The 24,889-nt window shown below is 57.6% G+C and overlaps 1 protein-coding gene across 2 annotated transcripts; it reads right to left on the bottom strand.

Annotated features, from left to right (window-relative positions):
- Window positions 1-1,003: 1,003 nt before the first annotated feature.
- Window positions 1,004-24,224, bottom strand: ESPL1 (extra spindle pole bodies like 1, separase). Of its 2 annotated transcripts, none has more exons than XR_007919466.2 (31): window positions 24,052-24,224; window positions 23,624-23,716; window positions 21,786-22,847; window positions 21,289-21,393; window positions 21,039-21,159; window positions 18,840-18,976; window positions 17,436-17,629; window positions 16,727-16,966; window positions 16,379-16,523; window positions 16,149-16,287; window positions 15,831-15,970; window positions 14,751-14,885; window positions 12,481-12,600; window positions 11,859-12,030; window positions 11,400-11,528; window positions 11,120-11,276; window positions 9,878-9,987; window positions 6,610-7,598; window positions 5,888-6,221; window positions 5,537-5,698; window positions 5,015-5,043; window positions 4,724-4,914; window positions 4,255-4,382; window positions 4,011-4,133; window positions 2,948-3,103; window positions 2,680-2,850; window positions 2,460-2,564; window positions 2,180-2,295; window positions 1,935-2,018; window positions 1,629-1,793; window positions 1,004-1,370 (listed from the first exon to the last, which is right to left on the bottom strand). XR_007919466.2 is itself a non-coding variant. In XM_008256509.4 (31 exons), exons 2-31 carry the CDS (start codon window positions 23,702-23,704, stop codon window positions 1,169-1,171), a joined length of 6,327 nt encoding a protein of 2,108 aa, XP_008254731.2. In that variant the 5' UTR covers window positions 23,705-23,716; window positions 24,052-24,222; the 3' UTR covers window positions 1,004-1,168. The 2 variants fall into 2 exon arrangements, 1 of the variants encoding a protein (XP_008254731.2); XM_008256509.4 differs by having other exon boundaries at window positions 5,015-5,228; window positions 24,052-24,222.
- Window positions 24,225-24,889: the final 665 nt, after the last annotated feature.

The following is a 24,889-nucleotide window of genomic DNA, read 5'->3' as shown; positions in this document are numbered from 1 at the left end:
GCCCAAGTACTTCAGTTATCATCTGCTGCCTTCAGGAAGCTGCATTGGAAATGTAGAGTAGCTGGGACTCAAACCAGGTGCTGTGCTATGAACACATCTTGTTTCCTTGGAGCCCAGAACCTACATGGGTTATTTCCTGGGGTTCTGGCTTACATGTGGGTGTGTGTTCTGGGAGGCCAAGGTCTATGTGTTGTTTCCTAGGATGCCCGGAATTCCTGATGGGAATTGAATCCAGGCACTCCAAGGTGGGATACACCCACCTGAGCTGCTAGGGCAAATGTGGCATAGCAGGTTAGGCAGCCGCCTACTATGACAGCATCCCAAATGGGTGCTAGTTTGAGTTCCGGCTGCTCCACTTCTGATCCAGCTCCCTGCTAATGTGCCTGGGAAAGCAGTGGGAGATGGGAAGATAGCCTGAGTCCTCGGGCCCCTGTGTGGGAGACCCAGATTAAGCTCCTAGTTTTGGCCTGGCCAGCCCTGGCCATTGTGGTCACTTGGGGAGCAAACCAGCAGATGAGATCTCTCGCTCTCCTCTTTCAAATAAATTAAAACTTTTTTTTTTTTTTAAAGACCTATTTGAGAGGTAGAGACACAGAGAAAGGTCTTCCATCTGGTTCACTCCCAAAATGGCTGCAACAGCTGGAGCTGTGTGGATCCAAAGCCAGGAGCTTCTTCCAGGTTTTCCAATGGGTGCAGGGGCCCAAGGACTTGGGCCATCTTCTGCTTTCCCAGGCCATAGCAGAGAGCTGGATCGGAAGTGGAGCAGCCAGGACTCGAACCAGTGCCCATATGGGATGCAGACACCACAGGCAGAGGCTTAACCTACTATACCACAATGATGGCCCCTAAATTAAAAAATCTTAAAAACCTGTCCCTCATGATAGCCCTTTTCTTCAGCTCTGAGGCCCAGCCAGGCCTTTCTTCCCAAGTTGTCCCATTTTACAGGGTGGGAAAAGGACAGCTGTCTTCTCTTTAGATATTCTCGGATAAACGACACACAACCGAGTTTAAATAATATCTTTATTACACAAGGTTAAATTGAAGGGAAATAGTTCATATAAAACACTGGGGAAAATCACTGTAAAATATTTCTCTGGAGGGTTGAGCCTAAGTGCAGAGCTGGAACCGTCACAGACGGCTTCTCCCAGCGAGTCAGGGCTGCGAGCTGTTACCGTAGGGAGACAGGCAGGCCGTAGGCTACAGGTGCGGCCCCGATGAGATACTTGAGTCGGGGAGCCTGGCGGGCCTGGCTGACGTAGTAGAGTAGGGGGGCCCCGGGGCCTGCTCCCAGCCAGCCCTGCAACAGAGCCTCTGTGTAGCGGTCGATGTCGCGGTCAGTCACATCCCAGAGATTACCCAGGAACAAGGGGCTGGGAAAAAGAAGAAAGACAAAGTGAGGGCTCTCAGGCAACACACAGGGAAGCCTGACAGATGGTGATGGGTGGGTGGAGAGTGCTGAACCCTTGGCCTCCGTTCTAGGAGGGGGACAGCAGTGGGTAAGGGTTAAAGGCCCAGACATGCTGGGGAACTAGGAGGGGAGGAAGGCGGCACACCAAAGGGTTCAGGTTCACCCTAGGAAAGAAGCAGGAGTCTCGGCGCCCTGGTGCGGCCTCGCCCCCGAGCCTCACCAGCCAGCCATGATGTACTTGAGCACGATGCCAGCCCCCTCCAGGTTTCCGTGCACAGCCAGGGCTGCGCTGCTGCAGCCGAACAGCAGGGCCACCGCCCGGCAGCTCAGCCGCAGGACAGCCTGCCCGTCCAGGAAGCGGGCCCCGGCTCCGTGACCTGCGTAGCTAAGGCAGAAGGAAGTGAGCTGAGCCCTGACCTGGCAGGACCAGGCCCCTGCCTGTGTTTCCAGAGGCTCTGAAGTCTCAAGGCAACCCATGGCGACCCCGTCCTTGGGGCGACCCTCCCCCTCCACGCCCAGCACTCACATGTACAGGTCATGCTCTGTCAGGGCTCTCTGCACCTGTTCGGGGCTCGGCACCTCCCCGACAACCCCTCTCCAGCCCACTTCACTGCAGAGAAAGGGCAGGAGTGAGGACGGGGAGCTGCACACAGCGGCCAGGTGGCGGAGGGGCAGGGGGCAGAGTGGACTGCGCCTTGGCTGCGTCAGGGGGTGTGGAGAAGGCAGGTCACCCCTGTATGTCCCCCCCCCTTCCTGCCCTCTCCCCCTGACCTGCTAAAATTGGCTCGAAACTGCTCCTCTGTGCTGGACAGGTTGTTGTGAGGGTTCAGGACATAGAAGGTGCTTCGAGGATCCACCCCATGGCTCAGCACGGATGAGGCCCCGGACTGTGGAGGATACACTGGTGATTGGGACCTTGGTCTCACCAGGAAGCCCAGACCCCAACAAACCCACGCCCCTTTCCATGTCTGTCCCACTCCCGAGCCCCTCGGGTCTCCCGGTCTCCTCAGGTGCCCCCCGCCAAGCCCCCAGGGCCCGCCCTGAAGCCCACCTCTTTGATGATGGAGTAGCTCAGCAGGAAGCGGAAGGAGGGCAGCCGGGTGACCGGCAGGGCCCGGAGGCAGGGCATGCTCTCCCACGGCAGCTTCTGCAGGTCCTGCACAAAAAGCACTTGGAGGTTACCGTCCCCGGCCAGGCGCACCCAGCAGTAGGAGGGACACAGCGGGAGACGGTGGTTAACCAGCAGACGCTGCCCCCTGCCCGGCTCCCACCTTGTCTAGCACCAACACAAGGTGCCTGCTGCTCGGGACCGTCTGGCCCTGTAGACGTCCTATGGCCGCACTCAGGAGCTCCCGGGCTCGCTCCGGCTGGGTTGGGCACAGCCCAGCGGCCAGAGCCTGAACGTCCTGTGGGGTGAGGGTGCCGGCCCCACTGAGCAGGACCTGCAGGGGAACAGCGGTTAGCAGGCGCCGGATTCCCCTGTGTCCGCTCGGCACGGTGGCGGGAAGCTGCTCCCTGTTCCCTGCTCTCTGTACTCACTTTCAGCAGAGTGGGGTCCGGGTATTTCCAGCCACACTCTTGCAGTGGCTCCAGCAGGAGGGCGGCCTCCTGGGTGAGGCTGGGCCCCTCCGCGACTGGCAGCAGCAGCCCCCTCCAGCAGCCCAGCACGGCCTTCTCGAGGGAAGTGATGAGAGCCTGCGTGGGGGAGGCATTTGGGAGATGAGGAGCCGGTTTCTCATGCTCATCTTTGTGCCATTTGCTGAGACTCCTGGAGAATCAAGGCTGTTTAGCGCACATAAATAAATAAATTTTGAGATATACAACAGCCCCAAACTTGAAAGGGCTCTGGCCATGCAAAGTTTAGATACACACAAGGGGCCGGCCTGCGGCCCAGTGGCTGCAGCCACCACCCACAATCTTGGCTCCCAAGGGTGGGTGCCGTTTGCGTCCCAGCTGCTCCATTTCCAATCCAGCTCCCTGCTAGTGGCCTGAGGGGCAGCAGAGGATGGGCCAGGTGCTTGGGCCTTTGCTACCCACACTGGGGACCCCGATGGAGATCCTAGCTTCTGGCTTTGACCTGGCCTGGCCCTGCCTGGTGATTGCGGCCATCTGGGGAGTGAACCAGTGGATGGAAGATCTCTCTTTTGGTCTCTTCCCCTCTCTCTAGCTCTGATTTTTTAATAAATAAATAAATCTTTGGGCAGGGTGGAAGATACACATAAGAAAAAGCTTAAGTGTCAGCTTCCTGGCTTTAGCCTTCACTGCCCACTGTTTGTGTCTTTGTCTGAAAGGCAGACAGCAATCTCCTATCCAGTGGTTCACTCCCCAAATCACCCTTTGGCCAGGGCTAGGCCAGGCTGAAGCCAGGAGCCAGGCGCTTCATTCAGGACACCCAAGTAGGCGGCAGGGACTCAAGTACTTGAGCCATCGGCTGCTGTCTCCCAGAGTGCGCATAAGCAGGAAGCTGGCCTGGAAGTGGAGCTGGGACTAGAACCCAGGCACTGGAGCATGGGATGCGGGCATCTGAAAACGTGCCCCAGGACCTCCCCAGGAGGCCTGTGTTTGTGGAAGGACCTCTGTCCAGAAGTCCCAGGGCACATACCTCCATCCGCTGGTCCAGCTCCAGCCGCCCCGTCCACCACTCCCGCTTGTCTGTGCAGCTGCTGTTCTCTTTCTGCTCCTTCTGGATCGCGTCGAACTCTTTCAGGGCTGAACTCAGAGGAAGCTTTGGGAGACGGGGCTGTGAGAGCTCCACTTTGCCGCAGGACAGCCCCCTCTCCATCCCCAGGCCCGGCACACGAGCAGCGAGACGAGGGGCCCAGCCTGGCCTGGCCCAGGAGTCCTACCTTGCAGTGGGCAGTGGGGATCTGCATGGTGACTGGGGGGGTGTCCTTTTCCAGCCGGGTCAGCAGGAGGGTATCGCCCACGGTTCCAGGCTGGAGGGTGGCCAGGGCCAACACACACACCGTCACCCCTGCCACAGAACACAGTCATTCCAGTCGTTCCAAGATAGCCCCTTCCCTGTCTGCTCCACTCAGCCCCGTCCCTCACTCAAGGCCACTCAGGAGCCTTCCCTGGCAACTGGGGTTCAAGGCGCTCTGCCTTGCCTGAACAGCTCTGTGTGCTCCTCACAGCAACCCCCACAGGGCCCCGCCCACAGAGGCGCTCAGATCGCCTGCTGACCCATTTCATGCTTGCGTGGGCAGCCCCCTGACACCACCACTCACACCTCAAGGCAGACACTGAACTGGCTGCTAACTCTGTACAAAGTTAGACGCCAAGAGACAGAGTGCGGCCAGCAGCTGGCCACCGTACCACTGGGGAGCAGTGCCAGGCGCTCCCGGAAGTGCTCCTTCTCCGGCTGAGGGAAGTGGCTGGAGCCTGAAGGCTTGAAGGAGAAGAGGCGCTGGACGCGGCCCAGGGGGGCGTCTCCGGGCCTCTCCTGGAGGCTCAGGCCCTGTAGCTGCTCCGCCACTTCCAGGGCTCCCCGGTGCTTCTGGGCCTTGCTGCAGTAACACAGGTGAGGGTCAGCCCCCCTCCACCGTGTGGACCCCCTCCCCACCACAGGCTGCCCCAGCACGAGCCTTTGGGATGGCGGGCACTCACCTGAGCTGTCTGTGGAGGTGGGTGAGCAGCTGGTGGCGACAGGTGATGGAGACAGACTCAGCAACAAGGCAGGCAGTGGCATAGGGGTCCCGGTGCCCCAAGCACAAGGCCAGGAAGCGGCAGAGGTGGGCATAAAGCCCACTGGGAGGGCAGTGACTGATCCCACGGAATGCGACGCTCAGGGAGTCACACAGGGAGTCCAGGGCGGAGAGACCTAGAAGGTCAGGACACTGGCTGCAGGTGAATCCCCAGTCTCCTCTGCCACCACTCACGCACAGCAAGTGCCAGGTGGGCCGCACAGGCTGCAGCTCCCTGTACCTTCCCCGAAGCCCACTCTACTGGGAAGGAAACAGACTCTCAGAGCTCAAGTGACTTGCACACAGCTGGTAGACAGCGCCGGGATTCAAACCCAGGTTCAAGGGCTACCGGATCCAGGGGGGGAGCCAAAGCCGGAACCACAGGCAGGACAGACACAGGCTCAGGCCCTTCCATCCGAGCAAACCTCAACCGTCAGTCACTTACCAATGGCTACAGGGCCTGAGGGCTGTTGGATCCGGGGACCAAGTTCCTTTGCGCTCTCCTTGTCCGGGCACAGGACGGGCAGCTCCTCCTTGCTGGAGTCTCGCCTTAGCACCTCACATTCCCCGATGGCTGCATCAGGCCTTGGGGCCTGTGCCTTCTCACCTGGGGAGAATGTAAATATTCAGTCTCCACCTCCCGCCAGCCCCTGCTGTTCTCCCTTCTACAGCTGGGTCCCTCGGGGCCAACAAAGCACCTTCTCTCTGTACCCCTGGGTGCCAGTCACTCCTCGGCCTCGGCTCCAGGGCGAGCCCCGGAACACACACCTTCTGCCTCTGGCCCTCGCCGCCCTACCTGAGGCCGAGTCTTCCCCGTCGGAGCCCCGCAGGATCTCGAAGCTCAGTTCCAAGGTGTGGTCAGCCAGCTCCTCCTCAGGAATGGTCCTCATGACCTCGGGGCCCTGCTCCTCATGCGGTCTCAAGGCCGCTTTCTTGGCCCTCCGGGTCCTGCCACTCAGACCAGGGGCACTATCTGGGGCAAGCAGGGCATTCGTCTTCGAGCCCGGGCCCTTCCGAGCCTGGCCCCGGCCCCTGCCCCGGGAAGAGGTGCCCCGTCTCTTAGGCTCTTCTGCCAGCTGTGCCTCGGCAGAGACAGGGTCTTCCAAGTCACTGTCATCGCTGAAGTTCACCTGAGACGGCAGGGAGAGGGAGAGGGCGAGGGGCCTTCAGGGACAGGATGCCTTAGGACAGCAGGTGGTGCTGTAGGAGCACAGGCAGCGCTGGCCGTCACAGAGAACTGAACAATCAGCTCCCCGCTTTGCACCTGCCACTGTCCAGCAGGGCAGTGCCAGTGGGGTGGGAGGAGCGGCAGGAGGTGGGGAGGCAGGGTGAAAGGAAGAGGGGCTGCAGAACTAAGGAAGCTGCCTTCCGTCTGAAACAGAGACGTGCACTTGTCTTGCTGTGGGAGACGTGAACATCCTGCGGATGGCAAGGATTGTGGCCCCCCGGGGCACCTGCTCTGCAGAGCCCTCTCTTCCAGAAACATCCCCCCCCCCCCCCAGCCAAGTCCCACCTCACCTTGAGGCGCGTCTGCACTCTCCGTTGTACCCTGGGGGCCTGGGGAACTTCGGGCTTGCTCTCTGTATGGTGGACTTCCTCAAACACAGTGAAAGGAACCCGGGGGCCAGCTGGCCGGACCCGGCCTGGAGGCTTAGGTGTACAGGGTGCTCCTCCACTTTCCAGGCCTTTCTGAGAGGCATTATGGAGGGGCACGGGAGCAGGGGCTGACTGCTGGCGCCCCCGTCCAGAATGTTTGTGGCTCCGAGTCTTAGAAGGCTCTGAGCCCGGGGGACTTTTAGCTAAGGGTGGCTGCCAGCCCCAGGAGTTTGCAAAAAGCTGGGTAGTGCAGCAGTTGAGACCGGCTAGCTTTGCAAGGGCCTGAATCAGGAGCAGGTTGGCTCGCCAGGGCTCCAGCTGGTGTATCCGCACTGCCACAAACTTCAGCCCCAACTCGAACACCTTCCCCAGACTTTTGCTAGACAGCTGCTTCAGGCCCTCCAGTGCCAGCTGTGTGTAGGCCTGAGCCAAGATCTCATCCGAGAGGCTGGGGACGGGGGACGGGGGCGCTTTCTGATTCAAGGCGGCTTGGAGCGCGCGGCTGAGGCGCTCGGAGGCCGCAGGGCAGCCCTTCAGTACCAGCTGCAGCAGATCCACACCCTGGGCCTGATGGCCCGCAGCCAGCCTCACCCCTGCTGTGACCAACACCCAGCGCAGACAGACCGCTGAGAGCACAGGGCTGGCGCAGAGCAGGCAGTCACAGGCAGCGCCGTGGGAGAGGAAGCCGGGGCTGGGCTGGGGCTTGGTCTTCAGAACCGGTGAGGAGTTGGCAGAAGGCGCAACGGGGCCCGGCTCCTTGGCGACCGTGGCCACCAGCTCGAGCGCAGGGCCTCTGAGGAAGAGCTCCTCCTCCACGGGCACTGGAGCACGGGGTGCCCGGGCCTGCTGCTTCCCTTTCTGCAGGTGGATCTTCTTCGTGGGGTCTGGGTGCTGGGCCACCCCCCCAAACTCTGCGGAGAGAACAAGCAGTGCAGATGGTAGCAAGCGCTTCCTGGAGCCTTCAGCTACCTCAGGGGCTGACGCCACACACCCAAGCAGACGATGACAAGTTCATGGCTGGGGGGAGGGGTGCAGAGGGCAGCCCTTGGCCTGGTGGTTAAGACACCAGTTAGGATACCTGCAGCCCACACCAGAGTGCGGGGTCTGATACCTGGCTCCAGCTCCTGACTCCGTTTCTGGCTAATGCAGACCCTGGGAGGCAGCAGTGATGGCTCAAGTCATGGGGCTCCTGCCACCCACATGGGAGACCTGGACTGGTTTCCTGGCTCCTGCTTTAGCCTAGGCCAGTTCTGGATGTTGCAAGCATTTGGGGACTAAACCGGCACATGGAAGCTCTGTGTGTGTATGTGTGTGGGGTATCTTTCTCTCAAATAATTTTTTTAAAAGATTTATTTATTTGAAAGCCAGCGATACACAGAGAGAGGAGAGGCAGAGAGAGAGAGGTGTCTTCTATCCTCTGGTTCACTCTCCAATTGGCTGCAACAGCCGGAGCTGCGCTGATCCGAAGCCAGGAGCCAGGAACTTCCTCCGGGTCTCCCACATAGGTACTGGGGCCCAAGGCCATCTTCTATTGCTTTCCCAGGCCTTAGCAGAGAGCTGGATCAAACCAGCACCCACATAGGATGCTGGCACTGCAGATGATGGCTTTACCTGCTGCGCCACAGCACTGGCCCCTCAAATAAATAATTTTTAAAAGCTTGTGGAAGGGCTGGTGTAGTGGGCTAAGCTGCCACCTATTGTGCCAGCATCCCATATGGGTGCCGGTTCTAGTCCCAGCTGCTCCTCTTCCAGATCCAGCTCTCTGCTATGGCCTGGGAAAACAGCAGAATGGCCCAAGTGCTTTGGCCCCTGCACCCACCTGAAAGAAGCTCCTGGCTCCTGGCTCCTGACTATGGACTAGCCCAGCTCTGGCTGTAGCAGCCAACTGGGGAGTGAACCAGCAGATGGAAGACCTCTCTTTCTCGTTCTGTCTGTAACTCTGCCTCTCAAATAAATAACTAAAAATCTTAAAAAAAAAAAAAAATGGATTTAAAAAGTAAGTTTACAGGCTGGCATTGTGGTACAGCAGCAGGTTAAGCTACTGCTTGTGATGCCAGTATCCCAAATCAGAGCACTGGTTCAAGTCCTGGCTGCTCCACTTCTGATTCAGCTCCCTGCTAATGCACCTGGGCAGGCAGTGGAAGATGGACCAAGTGCTTGTGCCCCTGCACCCATGTGGGAGATCCAGATCAAGTGTCAGGCTCCTAGCTTCAGAACTGGCAGTTGCAGCCATCTGGGGAGTGAACCAGGGGAAGGAATATCTCTCTCTCCCTGTCTCTATCGCTCTGCCTTTCAAATAAATAAATCAGTATTTTTAAAAAGAATTGTTTTGGTGCAAAAAAAAAATTGTCATTCATGCATTTATTTTCATAACATGCCTTTCCCAGGGATTTCTTTTTTTTATTTATTTTTTTATTTTTTATTTTTTTTATTTTTTGACAGGCAGAGTGGACAGTGAGAGAGAGAGACAGAGAGAAAGGTCTTCCTTTGCCGTTGGTTCACCCTCCAATGGCCGCCGCGGCCGGCGCGCTGCAGCCGGCGCACCGCGCTGATCCGATGGCAGGAGCCAGGAGCCAGGTGCTTTTCCTGGTCTCCCACGGGGTGCAGGGCCCAAGCACCTGGGCCATCCTCCACTGCACTCCCTGGCCACAGCAGAGGGCTGGCCTGGAAGAGGGGCAACCGGGACAGAATCCGGCGCCCCAACTGGGACTAGAACCCGGTGTGCCAGCGCCGCTAGGCGGAGGATTAGTCTAGTGAGCCGCGGCGCCGGCCCCCCAGGGATTTCTTAAGATTTTTATTTATTTGAAAGAGGAGCTGGCGCTGTGGCATAATGGGTAAAGCTGCCGCCTGTGATGCTGGCATTCCATATGGGCACTGGTTCAAGTCCCAGCTGCTCCTCTTTCAATCCAGCTCCGTGCTAATGTGCCTGGGAAAGCAATGGAAGATGGCCCAAGTCCTTGGGCCCCTGCATCAACATGGGAGACACAGAAGCAGCTTCTGGCTCCTGGCTTTGGCCTGTCCTAGCCTCAGCCACTGTGGCCATCTGGGGAGTGAACCAGCAGAGGGAAGGTCTGTCTCTATAACTGAGCGGATGGAAGATCTCTATCTCTGTAACTGTGCCTTTCAAATAAATAATTCATAAAAAAAAGGAGCCCCCACACAGCTGCATTGCCCTCACACTGCGGCTCACCTGTGCAGGACTCGAGCAGGAAGAGCACCTGCTGCAGGTCCGACTGACAGAGGTCGACGTCACTGCGGGCCAGCTCCAGCTCGGCCTTCAGCACCAGGAACAGGGCACACCTTGGCGGGAGAGAGCCATCAGTGGAGCCCTCTGCTTGCCTGCCCCTTCCCCAACCAGCCAGCCACCTCTTCCCTCGACTCCAAAAGGCCTTCACTCCCGAAACCAACGTAAAGGCTCCCTGGGATCCTCCGCACTTCTCTCAGCCCTGCGCTTCAGGACAGGGTTTCCTGAACTGCGGAACTCAAGAGGATCCCTGGGGCCGGCCCGTGGCACAGTTGGTTAGGCCACCACTTGCCACTCGGGCAGCCCACATCAGAGCACTGGCAGGAGTCCTGGTTGCTCCACCTCCGATCTAGCTTCCTGCTAATGCTCCTGGGAAGGCAGTGGAAAATGGCCCAAGTCCTTGGGCCCTGCACCCATGAGGGAGACCAGAATGGAGTTCCAGGCTCTTGGCTTTGGCCTGGCCTAGCCCAACTCTGGTGTTTTTGGCGTTTGGAAAGTAAACCAGTGGATAGAAACATCTCTCTCAATTCTGTCTATCCCTCTCTCTCTGTTGCTGCGTCTTTCAAATAAGAGAATCTTGAAAAAAAGAAAGGAAGGGGCCAGCGCTGCAGCTCAATAGACTAATCCTCCACCTAGCGGCGCCGGCACACCGGGTTCTAGTCCCAGTCAGGGCGCCGGATTCTGTCCCGGTTGCCCCTCTTTCAGGCCAGCTCTCTGCTGTGGCCAGGGAGTGCAGTGGAGGATGGCCCAAGTACTTGGGCCCTGCACCCCATGGGAGACCAGGAGAAACACCTGGCTTCTGCCTTTGGATCAGCGCGGTACACCGGCCGTGGCGGCCATTGGAGGGTGAACCAACGGCAAAGGAAGACCTTTCTCTCTGTCTTTCTCTCTCACTATCCACTCTGCCTGTCAAAAAAAAAAAAGAAGGAAGGAAGAAAAAGGACCCCATGGGCAAACAGGTTCAGGGAAACACACGGGTGCCCTGTTGGTTTACAATGCACACGAACACCCTGAGGAACAGAAGAATGCTACAGGAAGTGAAGACAGCTCGCCTGGATTGACTCTGCCCTTATTTAGCTACACGAGGCCTTCTCCCACCAGCCCCTCTTAATGAGCAATCTTCAGAATCATTTGGAAATCCGTGGCCAAGGACACCTGCTGCTCAGGGCCGGAATCCCCTGCACTCACTGGCGTGGTATCTGCAGCTTTGTGGTGAGTTTCAGGGCCTCCAGGCAGAAGGCCTTAGCTTCATTCACACTCCCCAGGCGGCCCAGGCGGCAGACCAGCTTCTCCGAGCAGCTTAGCACCTCCGCGAGGACCTGCCACTTCTGTACCAGATTCTCCCCTGCAGCAAGGTGGAAGGAGAAGACCACCGTCACTCATCGCCCGCATCCTCTGGAGATGCGACTGTCGGCCCCTACCCCAGCTGCCCACTCCTGCAGGGCACCGCTGCCCTCCTCAGTCTCACCGTAGTCCAGGAACGCTGTCTCCACGGCTCCTTTCTGAACGGAGAGCACGTCGCTGCCCAGCAGCAGCAGGACGATGCTCCGGAGCAGCTTGTGGGAGTCCATGAGCGCCGTCTCGGGCGTCTGCCAGCCTGCGGTGGGCGGGGCAGAGAGAGGATGATGCAGCTAGGACGCTGCCACCTTCAGCTACGGGGACAGGCAGAGCACGCTGCCGCTCTCTTCATTCTGCCCCGAGGCACAGAGCTGATCAACGGCAGCGCTCTCCCTCTGCGATGCCATGGGGTCGCAGGATCCTTTTCAGTCCAGTATTCCAAGCAGTCAGTAATTCACCCACCAATAGCAGGTGACCCCAGGCCTACTCCACGCAGGTGCAAGGGAGGCCAGTCCACACAGATGGCAGCAGCGGAGCAAGGCACACTACTCCCACAGCCTAAGGAGGGCGGTCCACCCTGTCCTCTCACCTTGGGCCCAGAGCTGCTCCCGCAGGGTGTCGGAGAGGCTGTTGGAGGAGAGGCTGAGGTAGACAGCCACCAGCTGCAGGGACTGGGCACGCAGCAAGTACCACGCCTTGGATGACTTCTGGAGGGCGGGATTCCCAAGGACGGACAGCAGCAGGGAGATGCCCTCAGTCACCTGGGAGAGCGAGCGAGAAAGCAAGCAAGTGAGCTGCAGAATGCCAGGTGAGCCTTTCAGAGCCACAGCAAGCTCGGGGGAGCATCTGGCCCAACCACCTGCTTGGGGATCGGTAACAATCACACGGGGGAGCTCAGGCCTGAATGGCCAGGAGGCGCGGCCAGGGACACAGCTAGTTTAGAGAAAACACAGGCCTTTAGGATCCCAATGGGTTTCTAGCCTGGGTCTCCAATGCCTTCCCAGTTTCCGGTCACAGGGCAGACGTTCCCCCATGGCCCTGAGGAAACTGGAAAAGAATCTACTGCGGCCAGGCTGGGAAACATCACTGTCTCTCAGGGTATGGACATCCTGCCTGGAGCCATGGAAACCTCAGCAACCAGACGTGGTCCAGAAACTCCTGACACCTTTCTACCACCCAGGCCCTTCAGGGGTTAGGAAAGTGGGAGATACCTCCTGGCGAGCCCAGGAGAGCTGGCTGCGCAGCACAGCACAGGTCAGGGAGAGGAGCAGGTGCGTGTCGCTGCTTGGATCCAGGTGCTGCAGGCTCGACTCTGCCTCTTCCAGGTACAGCTAAGGAAGCAATCAGAGGCGCGGTGAGCAACTGGGAGGAAAGGCAGCCAGACTCAGACATCCCCAAGTAAAGTACACAACTAACATCAAATTACTTCCAACACAAGGGTACTCCAAAAGTTTGCGGGAGAATGCAATGACAAGATAAGTTTTGGGGGGCTGGTTGGGGTCCTGGCTACTCCACTTTCTATCCAACTCCCTGCAGATGCACCAGGGAAAGCAGAAAATGGCCCAAGTGCTTGGGCCTCTGCCACCTACACAGGACACCTGGCCCCTGGCTTTGGCCTGGCCCAGCCCGGCTGCTGTGGCCATTTGGGTAGTGAACCAGCAGGTGGATGATCTCCGTCTGGGATCAAGTCTCGCCTCTGCTTCTGGTCCAGCTTCCTGCCAATGTGCCTGGAAAGGCAGCAAATGATGACCCAAGTACCTGGACCTCTGCCACCCACGTGGGAGACCCGGATTCCTGGCTCCTGGCTTCAGCCTGGCCCAGCCCTGGCTATTGTGGCCTCTTGGGGAGTGAACCAACAGATGGGAAATCTCTCTGCCTACCTTTCTCTGTCACGTTGCTTTTCAAATAAATGTTTATTTTTTAAAAAGGTAAGTTTATTTTGGTGTAGAGTTTTAGAATCCATTCCAATTTTTCCACAATAAAAAGTTTCCATGGACTCTTTTTTTCTTTCTGAGAAGCAGAGATTACACACAGAGAAAGTGTACTCTCATCCACTGGTTCCCTCCTCAAGGCCCACAACAGCTAGGACTGCGCCAGGCCAAGACCAGGAGCCAACAACCCAATCCAGGTCTCTCACATGGGTGGCAGGGACCCAGTTACTTGAGCCATCACCATTGCTTCCTAGAGTCTGCATTGGCAGGGAGCTGAAGTGAGAAGCCAGAGTCCAGCATCAAACCCAGTTTGGGAGGTGGGCATGTCCCTTCCCTGAACTTTCTGAAGACTAGGAGCTACTCACTCACTCACTGACATGTTCACCTATCACGAGGAAGACAAAGCGGAATAGAGCAGGCACGACCTCACATCCGGCAGCTTGCACGCGTGGGGACAGAGGACGTGAACGTACCAGTGACCCAATACCATGAGCACTATCCAGGGCCATGGGGACCCAACGCTGAGCAGAGGATTCTACGCTCGAAGAGGGAGCAGAAAATGAAGGAGGCGGCAACTGAGCTAAGCCTTGAAAACAAAGGTTTGCTAGAAGACAAACAGGGTGGAGGGGAACCAGGAAGCACACTGAGGATGGGGGACAAAGACCACCAGCAGATGCACACACAGGGAATTCCAAGTAACGGGTGGTGCCAGTTCACGGGAGGAAAAGCAGGAAGGGTGCCCACCAGACCATGAAGGCTGTGCAACCCAGAGTCTGGACGGTGTTCTTTTCTTTCTTTCTTTCTTTTTTTTTTTTTTTTGATAGGCAGAGTGGACAGTGAGAGAGAGAGAGAGAAAGGTCTCCCTTTCCTGTTGGTTCACCCCCCAATGGCTGCTGCAGCCGGCGCACCACGCCAATCCGAAGCCAGGAGCCAGGTGCTTCTCCTGGTCTTCCATGTGGGTGCAGGGGCCAAGGACTTGGGCCATCCTCCACTGCACTCCCTGGCCACAGCAGAGAGCTGGCCTGGAAGAGGAGCAACCGGGACTGGAAGAGGAGAATCCAGCGCCCCAACCGGGACTAGAACCCGGTGTGCCGGCGCCGCAGGTGGAGGATTAGCCTAGTGAGCTGCAGCGCCAGCCAGGACGGAGTTCTTAGTGGGAAAGGGGTAAGATCAGACCTGCGCCTTCCGGGGAAGGTGGTCAAAACATGAGTCAGGAAAAGGAAGAAACAGGAGGCAAGAACAACTAGGAGATCCGCAACAGTCTACATGAGCCACAGCTTCCGCTGGCGGAGACAGTCAGCTGGGCCCCGGGACTTGCAGTACATTCTTGGGGCCGAATCTCTGAGACCTAAACAGCGTTTTTTGCAGGAAGGAGAAAGACACCTCCTCCTTCCGGTCCCCCCACTGCTCCACACTTTGCAGTGCTGCAGTGGACGTGACGGCAGACGGCAGCCAAGCTGCTCTTCAGTCTCCCGCCTTCTCGGAGCAAAGAGGGGCTTCTAGAGCCATGTGCCCCTGCAAACCCCAGGCTCAGCCGACTGGGCACTCACCTGGGCATAGCTAGGGCAGCCGAGGGTCAGGAGGAGCTGGGCGAGGTGGCAGGAGGAGCCAGTCGCCTTCGCGTGGTCCCCCAGTGTCACACAGGCGATCCGCAGAAGCAGGAGGGCCTCGAGAGCCTGCAGGGGCTGCCCAGGCAGAAGCAACGTGTTCACCCGGCTCCTGCGAGAGCCTCCACTCCACCCCTGCTTCCCGGTGCTTCTGGAACCATGGACTGTGGTCCAACCTCAGGGTCTGGATGGGAGCACCCATCAGCCACCCTCGGGGAGCCTGCAAGCCACCATGCTGACTCCTGTCTTCAAGCCTACATGCCAGTCATTGGCAACAACTAAGATATCCCGAGTGATTACCACGAACCACACACCAAGTGAGGTTTACTGCAGCAACCCCGCTCATCTTCATGCAACTCTAATCCCACTTTCATGGCACGAGAAACTAAGACCCATGGGGATTACACTGTTGTGTGAATTCACACAACAGCCACATGACAGAGGCAAGATGCAAGTGGAGGCTAAGGAACCTTCCCAGGCCGCCTGGACTGGAAAGACGGCTTTGAGGCTCCCAGCTACAAAAGACCTTTATGTACGATTTGTTTTTTCAGTTTTCTCGTGTGGGGTCCACAGAAGAGTTTCTAGGAGTAATATCACATGTGAAAATGTAAAACTGGCATCTATGTGTTTCTGGGTACATAGGTTGCAAATGATTGGATAATTAGCATTTGTGTGGGCATAGCTAGGACAGCCGAGGGTCAGGAGGAGCTGGGCAAGGTGGCACAAAACATCTGCATCACTGCACAGAACGCTAACCATGCCATGAGGAAGTATTACTCCTCCCTTTACTTGAGGTAAGGACACTTGGGCTCAGAAGGCTAAGAAGGAGCGTGCGGTCACACACTAGCAAATGGTGGCTTGGATTCAGGTTCAGGGAGACTGGAGACAGAGCTGACGCTCTGACGTCTGATGTCTGGGCTGTGTGGCTTCTCTTCTGCAGGTTCACAGGCCAGAAGAGGTGAGGGAGCTGGGGGTGCGGGCTGGCCCTGTTTGCCTGGGCCTCCCTGAGCACCTGCCCCTTACCTTCGCCACCAGTTGATACAGGGCCACGAGGATGTGCAGCGAGGCCGCGGTCTGCTGGAGACACCGCACGGCGGGGGCCTGCCCCTTTGTGAGCACCTCCTTCCACAGGGCCAGGGCTTGGTCCAGGCACTTGGACTGCGCTATGAAGTTGGAAGAAAAGGACCACTTGCTCAGCTAGGGCTGTTTGGAGGGAACTCGGCTTTCTCCGTAACACCTTCTGCCCTCTCTGCCACCCTCCCACCCTAGAGGCCAGGCTGTCCCACACTGGGGAATCCCTGGAATCCCTGCTCTGCTCCCAGGAGGTCACACCACCCTCACCGGCATCTGCGACCAGGTTGAAGGCGATGTTACTGTAGAGAAAACGGTCTTCCTGGAGCTTCTCTTCGTAGTTCAGGTCGTTGACTTCGAATTCCTCCAGGTTGCTGGGGGCCTGGGCTCTCCGATCCCGCTCAATGCCCTGGGTGGGGAGAGCAGGGTGAAAAGCAGGGTTGGGAGCGACTTTCCAGAAGCCTGCGCTCAGCTGTGCTCGCCCACAGCACCACACTCACTTCCTGCATCTTGGCCTCCAGGGTACAAATGTAGAGCCACAGCAAGGCCTGCGCTTTATCGTCCAGGAGCCGAGCCTCGTCCTGGGCATCGGGCCGCACAGCCTCCAGGAGCTGCAGGGCTTCCTGGATGGCATCCAGGGCTGAACTGTAGGGAGAAGATGCACTCATGCCAGACCTGCTACTCAGACCAGGCCCCAGGAAGAGCCTGCATCCGGACAGCAGCGCCGGCCGCACCCTTTGACTGAGACCCCAGAATGAAAATGAAAGAGGTAGTCAGGGAAACTGGCTGCACAAAGGGTGGGGGTGGGGGCGAGGGAGAGGAGCCAGGGTCCCCCAACTGCTCCTCACCAGTTGGTCTGCTGGGCAAAGTCGTGGTAGCAGAGCACCTGAGCCAGCTCCACGAGGTGGGTGGCTCGTGCCCAGGCCCCAGCCGGCGTCTCATCGGGGCTCAGCTCCAGCAGGTCACAGATGATGTTGAAGCGCTCCTGCCCAGTGTCGGCCCGCACCGCCTTGTAAGCCTGCAGCTCCTCCCTCAGCAGGAGGGCCAGGGGCTCCGGGCCCCAGCCGCTCAGGCTGTCTCGCAGAGTCCTAAGAGAAGGCAGCTCAGCATCAGCAGGGAGCTCAGCGAGGTCTAGGTCACCCACGTGGTCCTGGGCTGGCCACTGCGAGCCGCCGCCCAGCTCCTGCCCCTGCCTGTGAGGCCCTGTGAGATGGGCCTCTGCTCCCAGCACCCTCCAGCTGCTGGCTTTCTCCAGCCCGCTCCTTAGCCTGTTCCCACCTCGGGCCTCGTATTTATTATTCCCTCTGCAAGGAATTCTCTCCCAGAGACCTTCACCACCCTTGGGCTCCCCTCACACATCATTTCTTCAGAAAGGCCTTCCCCTCTTAAGAACACTGCCTGTCGCCACCACACTCCCAATACCTGGCACGGTGGTTGGCAACAGCAAAGAGTGAAGGTATCACCGACCTCTCCAGATGTCAGGATGGAAAGAAGGACCACAGGTATCAAACCCCCCCATCCAGGGGAAATCCAGTCATGCTCCTCCCTGCAACTCACTTAAGCTGCAGCTCCTTGTCGCCGGCCCTGGCCGCGTCCATCTTGACCCGAACCCAGAAAGTGACTGGCTCAGTCATGTGTTCAGAGCTGCAGGGCTGCAGGGCTGCCAGCCACAAGGTCACCATCTTGCAGCCCTGGGCCTGTTTACCCAGTTTCTTCAAACTCTCCACATGCAGCCGGAAGCACCTGTGCAACTGACCACAGAAAGGGAATGGGACAAACCAGAGAGGAGGCAGTGAGTATGTGAGGTGAGAGGTCACGTGCATCACGGGTACCCACACCGCATGGTTGGGGCCAGCAAGTGGTCCCCTTGTCCCCATCCGTCCCCCAGCCCAAGGCAGAAGACACCTAGGAACTAAACACCCTGGGTGCCTCGATCTCGGAGGGCCTCTCCATCGCACACTCCCCTCCCGGTCACCATCCATGGCCTTGAGGACTCGCTCCTCCTCCGGTCATTCTCCTCTCAGCAGACGGCACTGCCTTTCCCTGGGACTGAGATGGGGGCCATCCCTGACACTCCTCTCTCCCTCCGTCCCAGCCAGTCGCTGACCAGGTCAGTCCTCGACTTCTCACACCACTGACCTCTCTCCAGCCCTCGAGCAAGTGTCCTGGCCCCGCCTACCCTTTCCTCTTGGGCCACTATGGCAGCCTCAGTACCAGGCTTGTCCCTGGCACCCTGCTCACCAGTAATGCCGGGGAAGTCCAAGATGCCCAGCTGAGGCCCATGTCACATCTCCCAGCCTTTCAGAGGCTCCTCCCTCCCTCACTCGGGATGAAACCCAAGGCCCTCTCAGGCTCATCTTGCTTGCCAACCCAGTTGGCCAGCGTTTCACAGGTAGCTTTGCTTAAGATGCTTGGTCTCACCCTAGTTGCACAAAGGATCCCCTGGGGCAGGTTTTAAAGTATTCAGATATGGGGCCAGCATTGTGGCACAGCACATAAGGCCACCAGCCTGCAATGCTGGCGTCCCCTATGGGTGCCAGTTTGCATTCCAGCTGCTCCACTTCTTAACCAGTTCCCCGCTGATGCACCTGGGAAAGCCACGGAAGATGGCCCAAATCCTTGGGCCCCTGCCACCCAAGTGGGATACCCAGAAGAAGCTCCTGGCTCCTGGTTTCAGCCTGGCCCAGACCTAGCTTTGCAGGCATCTGGGGAGTGAACCACTGATGGAAGACCTCTCTCTCTCTCTCTCTACCTCTACCTCTATCTCTCCTCTCTAACTCTTTCAAATAAATCTTTAAAAAAAGTCAATCTAAAGAAAAATATTAAGTAACAGTACAGGTGACAGAAACGCTGGCCCAGGTACTGATGCCAACACAACTGCTAACACGCTACTCCAAGGTGGGGTCCCGGCCAGGTTCAAGCTCATTTCACCTCCCTGCTGCCCTCTGCATTCCCTCCTACCTTTTCAGGAGGCACGTTGGGATAAGTGCCTGGCTTTGCCAGGCCCAGGCGCTGACACAGTGGCTCCGAGATGGCACAGGCCTCAGAGTAGAGCTTGTGACAGTAGAAGCTGTAGGCCAGGTTACTGGTGTCTGAGGCTGCAGGGAACAAGAAGGAACCATAGGAACGGGTCCTCCCACCCTCTCTGGCTGAGCAGCACAGAGAAGCTCAACCTGTGGTCCACTCAGTGGATTACACGAGCTCTGAGTCAGCCAATTCCCTCCACTCCAGGGAGGCGAGCCCCCCCCCCCCCCGCCCCCAGGCACCTGTTTCATAAAGGCTGGCGCTGCACTCCCAGGTAGAGCCCATCTCTCCTCACATGCCAGTCTGTCTGCACAGTGCTGCACAGGTCGCCATTTGAGGCAAATGCTCTGAGCTCTTTTCCTTAATGCCAGGGAACCCACATTAGCCTCCTGGATGTTTCTCCAACATTCCAGCCAGGGCCTGCATGCGCTGTTCTTTCCCCACTATCAACACGGCTAAGCTCCTCGTGTCACTCCCCTGACCACCCCACACAAAACGACACCTGGCTCTGCTCCCCCCACTTCCCAACATGCTGAGAACCCACCGATTCCGGAGTCTATTGTTTACCATCTTCCCCCCAGACCTGAATGTGGCTCTGGAACAGGACGGATCTGTGTTTATTGACACATCCAACACTCAAAACACCGCCCGGCACACAGCGGGTACTCGGCAGATATTTGTTAAATGAGTGAATTCCTTCCAATAACCCATTCACACAGCTTTCTGGCTAGCAATGCCGATGGCTGGGGAAAACAGTCGCTCTTCAGGACTCTGTGGCAAGAATTCTCATACTCATAATTTCTGTGACTCCTCATACTTTCATCTATGGCCTGGTTCAACCACTGAGAACATAAAAATTCTCCAGAGCCTTCGCATGACTAAACTCCTGGGGAGCATGTGATATAAATCAAAGGGCCATAGTTTTTGCACAAAAATAGGCAAAGCTATTAGGATAGTGGTTGCTGGAGGCAAAGGCACACAGGGAGGGGTTCTGGGATATAAGCGATGTGCACATGTTGGTTACAAAGTGTGTTCACTTTGTGAAACTCCATCAAGCTGTATGCTTAGGATCCATGCACTTTCCTGCGTGTGTATCTCAACATAAAAGGGTGGGAAACGGTATTCACGGATGCTGGCTTATATAGACATGAAACATCTCTGGAGGACATTTAAGAAATGAACACTGGTTGCCTTGGGAGAAGGAATTTGGGTGACTAGGAGGAGGGGTGGAAGACTTTTCCCTGTGGGCTTTTTGCATAATTTAAATTTTGATTCACATAAATGCTTTTACCTGGCTTTTAAATTTTTAAGTTGTAAACATTCTTTCAAATTTAAATATATAAGGGGCTGTCGTTAGGGAAGCTGCCACCTGCAGTGCCAGCATCCACCCTGGAGTGCTGGTTTGAGTCCCAGCTGCCATTTGGGAAGTGAACCAGTGGATGGAAGATCTCTCTCCCCCTCTCACTGTCCGCTTCAAATGAATGTATGAGTCTTTTAAAAATACATAAATATATTGAAAAATCATGAAGCTGCGTGTTGGGTAGAAACATTTCCATGAAATAAATACCAATTCAGATTTCAAAGTCAATGAAAAGAATGTGCACAGTGGTTAATATACCACTTGGGACACCTGCACCCCACACAGGAGCACCTGGGTTTGAGTTCCGGCTCCGCTTCTGATTCCAGCTTCCTGCTAACACACACCCTAGGAGGCGGCACACAATAGCCCAGATACTTGGTCCCTGATGCCCATGTGTGACATCTGGATTGAGGTAGCAGATTTGGCTTAGACTTGGCCCAGCACTGGCTGTTGTGGGAATCTGGGGAACAAACCAGCGTATACAAGATCTCTGTCTCTCTCAGCCTTCAATTAAATAAAAATTTTGAGAAATCAGTAGCATTAAAAAAAAACAAGTTAGTAGTGCCTGCTATTGTAAGTGAGCCTCATCACTTCTCAACTGCTGTGAAACACACAGTGAATGACACGGAGAAGCATCTCTTCCACTGCCTCCATAAGCCACCTGGAGCCCACAGCGTCAGAACCAGCCAGCAAGTGCTGAACACCTGCCTAGTGAGTGACGACCCCCCCCCCCCCCCCCCCGCCAAGAACCCTGCACCTGGGCCCCGGCCACTAACCAGTCATCCCCACGTAGTCAGACAGCTCTTGGCCTGACAGCCCCTCTAAGGCTTCCAGCATCCAGACGACGAGAGATCTGCAGCTCTCCACGAGCTGGGCCAGCTCAGCCAAGTCAGCCTCCTGGAGAGACAAGAGGGCCTTGAGGATGAAAGGAGGTGGTCGTGCTGGGTTGCAGCTTTCCTCCACCCCTCCCCATGCACAAAGCCAGAGCAACCCCAGAGCCCTGGGGGCAGGACCCCATCCTGGTACCTGACAGCCTTGGGCGAAGTCGTAGACCACCACAGTGTAGAGGTGAAGGCCCTGAAAGTGCGTCTGAAGCAAGGACTGCTGCTGCTTGGGGGAGTCCCTACACACCTGAGGGAGGGAGGAACGGGGAGGCTGCTCGGAGGCGCACAGAGTGAGCTCCAAGCGTAAGACTGGTCCCTGCCACCATGTGGATGGAATTCTTGGCTTCAGGCTTTGGCCTGGCCCAGACCTGGCTGTTGAAGCTGGGAGTGAACCACCAGATGGAAGAGGAATCCCACCCTCTATTCCTCTGTACTGTGTTTGAATAAATTAAAAAAAAAAAAAAGGACCTGCTGCTCTCAGGGTGAATTAGGGTGAATTAGGGCGTTGCTGGCCGACCAGGCATGGTCTAGGAAGCAACTTACCAAGGAGAAGCCAGGCTCTGAGGCTGTGCCAAAGACCCCAGACCAAAGCTGAGTCCCTAGGACTACACCCAGCCCACCGCCAGGCCCGTAACTCACATCACCATCCCGCAGCTGCCGGATAAGGGAGCGGTACTCTCCAAGAAAAGCAAATAAGCTCAGAAGAGCATTGGCTCCGTAGCGCCTCTTGGTGCCTCGCTCCAGGCCCGACAGAAAGAACTGACAGCTCTCGTACAGGGCGCGCAGCGGGGGCGACGGGGTCTGCAGACTGTTCCTCAGGACGGTGGACGCGTTGGTCAGAAGCGCGGCCGCTGCCTGGGGCCCCTCCTCCCCAGCCCGCAGCAGCTGGATCCCCAGCTGGCACAGCTGGAGACTGGGAGCCAGACTGGTGCTCCTGAGGTAACCCTGAGCCTTCGCCACCGCACCGGCAGCCTTGTCATGGTGGCGGCTCCAGCAGAGGCGCCGGCAGTGTTCCAAGGTGAGCTCCAAGAGGCAGAGGGCCCTCTGGGGAGAGAGAGGACCAGGAGAGGCCTGTTGCTCACCCACCAAGGATCTGATCACATGCCTGGAGAGCAGCTCACCCAGGAACTCCGCATCCGCCTCGTTCAGACCATGTCCACTGGCATCAAAGAGCTGATGGGCAGCAACTACTCGGCAGGCTGTGGCCGAGGCGAAGTGAGGAACCTCACAAGGAGTACTTCCATCCTCCAAGAGCGCCAGGAAGCTCAAGGCTCTTAGCCGAGCGGAAACCGCAGCCTGCCGTGCCAGCAGGCCTTCCGCTCCCTTCCAAAGCAGAGAGAAGCTGCCTCGAGCCACGGCCTCATAGTCTTGGGGTGCAGCTTGGCGGGAACACTGCATCAAGCAGGCATGGAGGGGCTGGGAGAGACGGAGCGTGGCCTCCGGGTTTCCCTGTGCAGCAACGTTCCGCAGTAAGATGTAAAGAATTCGTTCCAGGTAGAGGGGAGGGCGCTGGGGGGTCGATGCCACGTAGCCATCACAAGCTAGCTCTGCCAGCGCCAGCAGGCTCTCCAGGTGCCCAGGGCAAGTCAGCTTGGCCGTCAGCTGCTGGTTGCAAGCCCTTAGGATGGCATCACAAACTTGTCTCCTCTCAGCATCTGATCGACAGCTTGGAAAACCAGCTGGAGGCTTGGACAGGAACTCCTAAAAGGAGAAACACGCATGGGGCTTGAGGAGAAGAGGCAAGGAAAGAAACCAGAAATAGAGTTGCTTTAGAGGGTCTCCTATGTATTTCTCTCTTCAAAATAAGGCAAAGCGTGGTGGTGTAGTGGGTTAAGCCACAGCCTGCACTACTGGCACCCCATACGGACACTGGTTTGGTTCTGGGTCAGTCCCAGCTGCTCCACTTCCCATCCAGCTCCCTACTAATGCGCTGGGGAAAGCAGAAGAGGATGGCCCAAGTGCTTGGGATCCTGCACCCATGTGGGAGACCCGGAAGAAGCTTCGGGTCTTGGCTTCAGCCTGGCCCAGCCCCAGCCGTTGTGGCCACTTGGGAGTGAACCGGTGGATGGAAAACCTCTGTCTCTCTCTGTCTCTCCCTCTCTCTCTCTAACTCTGCCTTTCAAAGAAATAAATCTTAGGAAAAAAAAAAAAAAGGCAAAGCGACAGGTGGGCATTGGTCCAGAGGCTGTGCCATTGGCTAAGACAGACACACATCAGAGAGCCTGGGCTCTCCAGCTTCCTGCTGATGGACACCCTGGGAGGTGGTGTGATGGCCTAGTCATAGAGTGCCTGCCACTCACGCAGGAGATCTGCAGTGTATTCCCAGTCGCCAGCGTCCCGCCACCCAGCCCAGTCTCTCCATCCACCCGCCTAACAACAACACAGTTCAGAAATAGCGATCAATAAAGGCAAAACACGAGTCTAACAGGCCGGCTCTGAAGGCCAGGCGTGTGTCTCGGGGCAGTCGGCTCGCGCACCTTCAAGTCAGGCAGCAACTCCGCAGCTCCCTTCTGGCTGCTCAGCAGGGCCCCGAAGTCGGCTCCTTTGAGGCTCCTCATGGCTCCGGAGAGCTAGGGAAAAGACGGCAGGTAACCAGAGAAGGCAGGAAGAGTCATGGTGGAGCGGGCGGCGAGGACCGGCGAGGCGCTCCGAGGCCCGTGGGACAAGGAGGCGGAGAATCTCATCAGAAGTCCTCTCGCGAAAAAACCCAGCCGGGACGCAGGGCGCTCGCCGCCAACTCTCGTCTCCGCTCTTCCCCCTCCACACCGATCCCGCTCCTCGCTAGCCCACCGGCCCACAGTCCCACCCGGACGCCTCCGCCAAGCTCTTCGGCGCTCCCTGCGCCGGCCTGAGGCCTCCCGACCCTCCGCCTCTGCCGCAGGCCAGCGCCGCGGACCCCACTCACCTCGGCCCGTACGCACAGCTCGCCAGTCTCCCCGGGCCCCACCGCCTCACAAGCCTCCCTCCGGCTCAGGCCAGGACTTAACGCGGCGGTCTGAGCGCTCCGCCAAGATCCAAAGGAAACCTTCGTTTTCCGCGCCAGCCCCTCCTTTCAAATATCGCCGGTGGCCAATCAGCAAGGGCTACGTAACGTCGCGGTCCGCGCGGGGCGCTGGGAGTTGTAGTCTCGGCCGCGCCGCTCGTCACGTGACGCCGCCGCCGTGTTGGTGGTGGGGGCGGTCTGCGCGCCAGGTGGTAGGGCCTCTTGGGGGCGCGGGTTCCCTCATTTTCCACCAGAGTTGAGTTCCTTAGTAACCCGTCGCTTAGTCGCTCTCGGGAAAGCCAGCCCCCTGCCTCCTCCCATCCGTCTTCTGGCCTCAGGCAAGAGTTGAAATTTAAGAGAAGAGGATTAGACTAGACAACAAAACGGACTTGGAAATTCATGCCGCGTTGGTTACTAGGGGGAAAAAAGGATGCCGCCTTCTGCGGGATTATTAAAGGCGCAGTTCTTCGGGGACCCTGAGAGCAGTACCAAGACAAGCTGCAGTTCTCCGCCTTCCAGCTTTGCCCTTTCCGTCCCTTGTAGTACGGGGAAGACAGGTCTAGTGCCCCGTGATGGGGGGTGAGGGGTCCCGGGGTGGGTTAGAGGTAGCGAGTAGCTAGACGAAATAAGAAAATGCACTTGCTAGGGTCTCTGGTACTCTTGCCCGGCGAGGACTGACCACTTCCCCAAACATACCCATTCAACTGGCTCTATTCTTTCCTTCCTCCACCAAAAAAAACAAAAAAACAAACAAACAAAC

Source organism: Oryctolagus cuniculus, chromosome 11 (assembly GCF_964237555.1).
Source record: "Oryctolagus cuniculus chromosome 11, mOryCun1.1, whole genome shotgun sequence".
Taxonomy (NCBI): domain Eukaryota; kingdom Metazoa; phylum Chordata; class Mammalia; order Lagomorpha; family Leporidae; genus Oryctolagus; species Oryctolagus cuniculus.
Note: the sequence above shows the minus strand (reverse complement) of the source record. Positions and strands in the feature narration are given on the sequence as shown.

Excerpts from the sequence above, each read along its gene's own strand:
- ESPL1 (XM_008256509.4), bottom strand. The coding sequence starts at position 23,704 with ATGAGGAGCCTCAAAGGAGCCGACTTCGGGGCCCTGCTGAGCAGCCAG. Across the intron at positions 2,565-2,679 it reads TTGTGTTGGTGCTAGACAAG|GACCTGCAGAAGCTGCCGTG; the intron begins GTGGGAGCCGGG and ends CTTTTTGTGCAG. Across the intron at positions 1,371-1,628 it reads AAGTACATCATGGCTGGCTG|CCCCTTGTTCCTGGGTAATC; the intron begins GTGAGGCTCGGG and ends TCTTTTTCCCAG.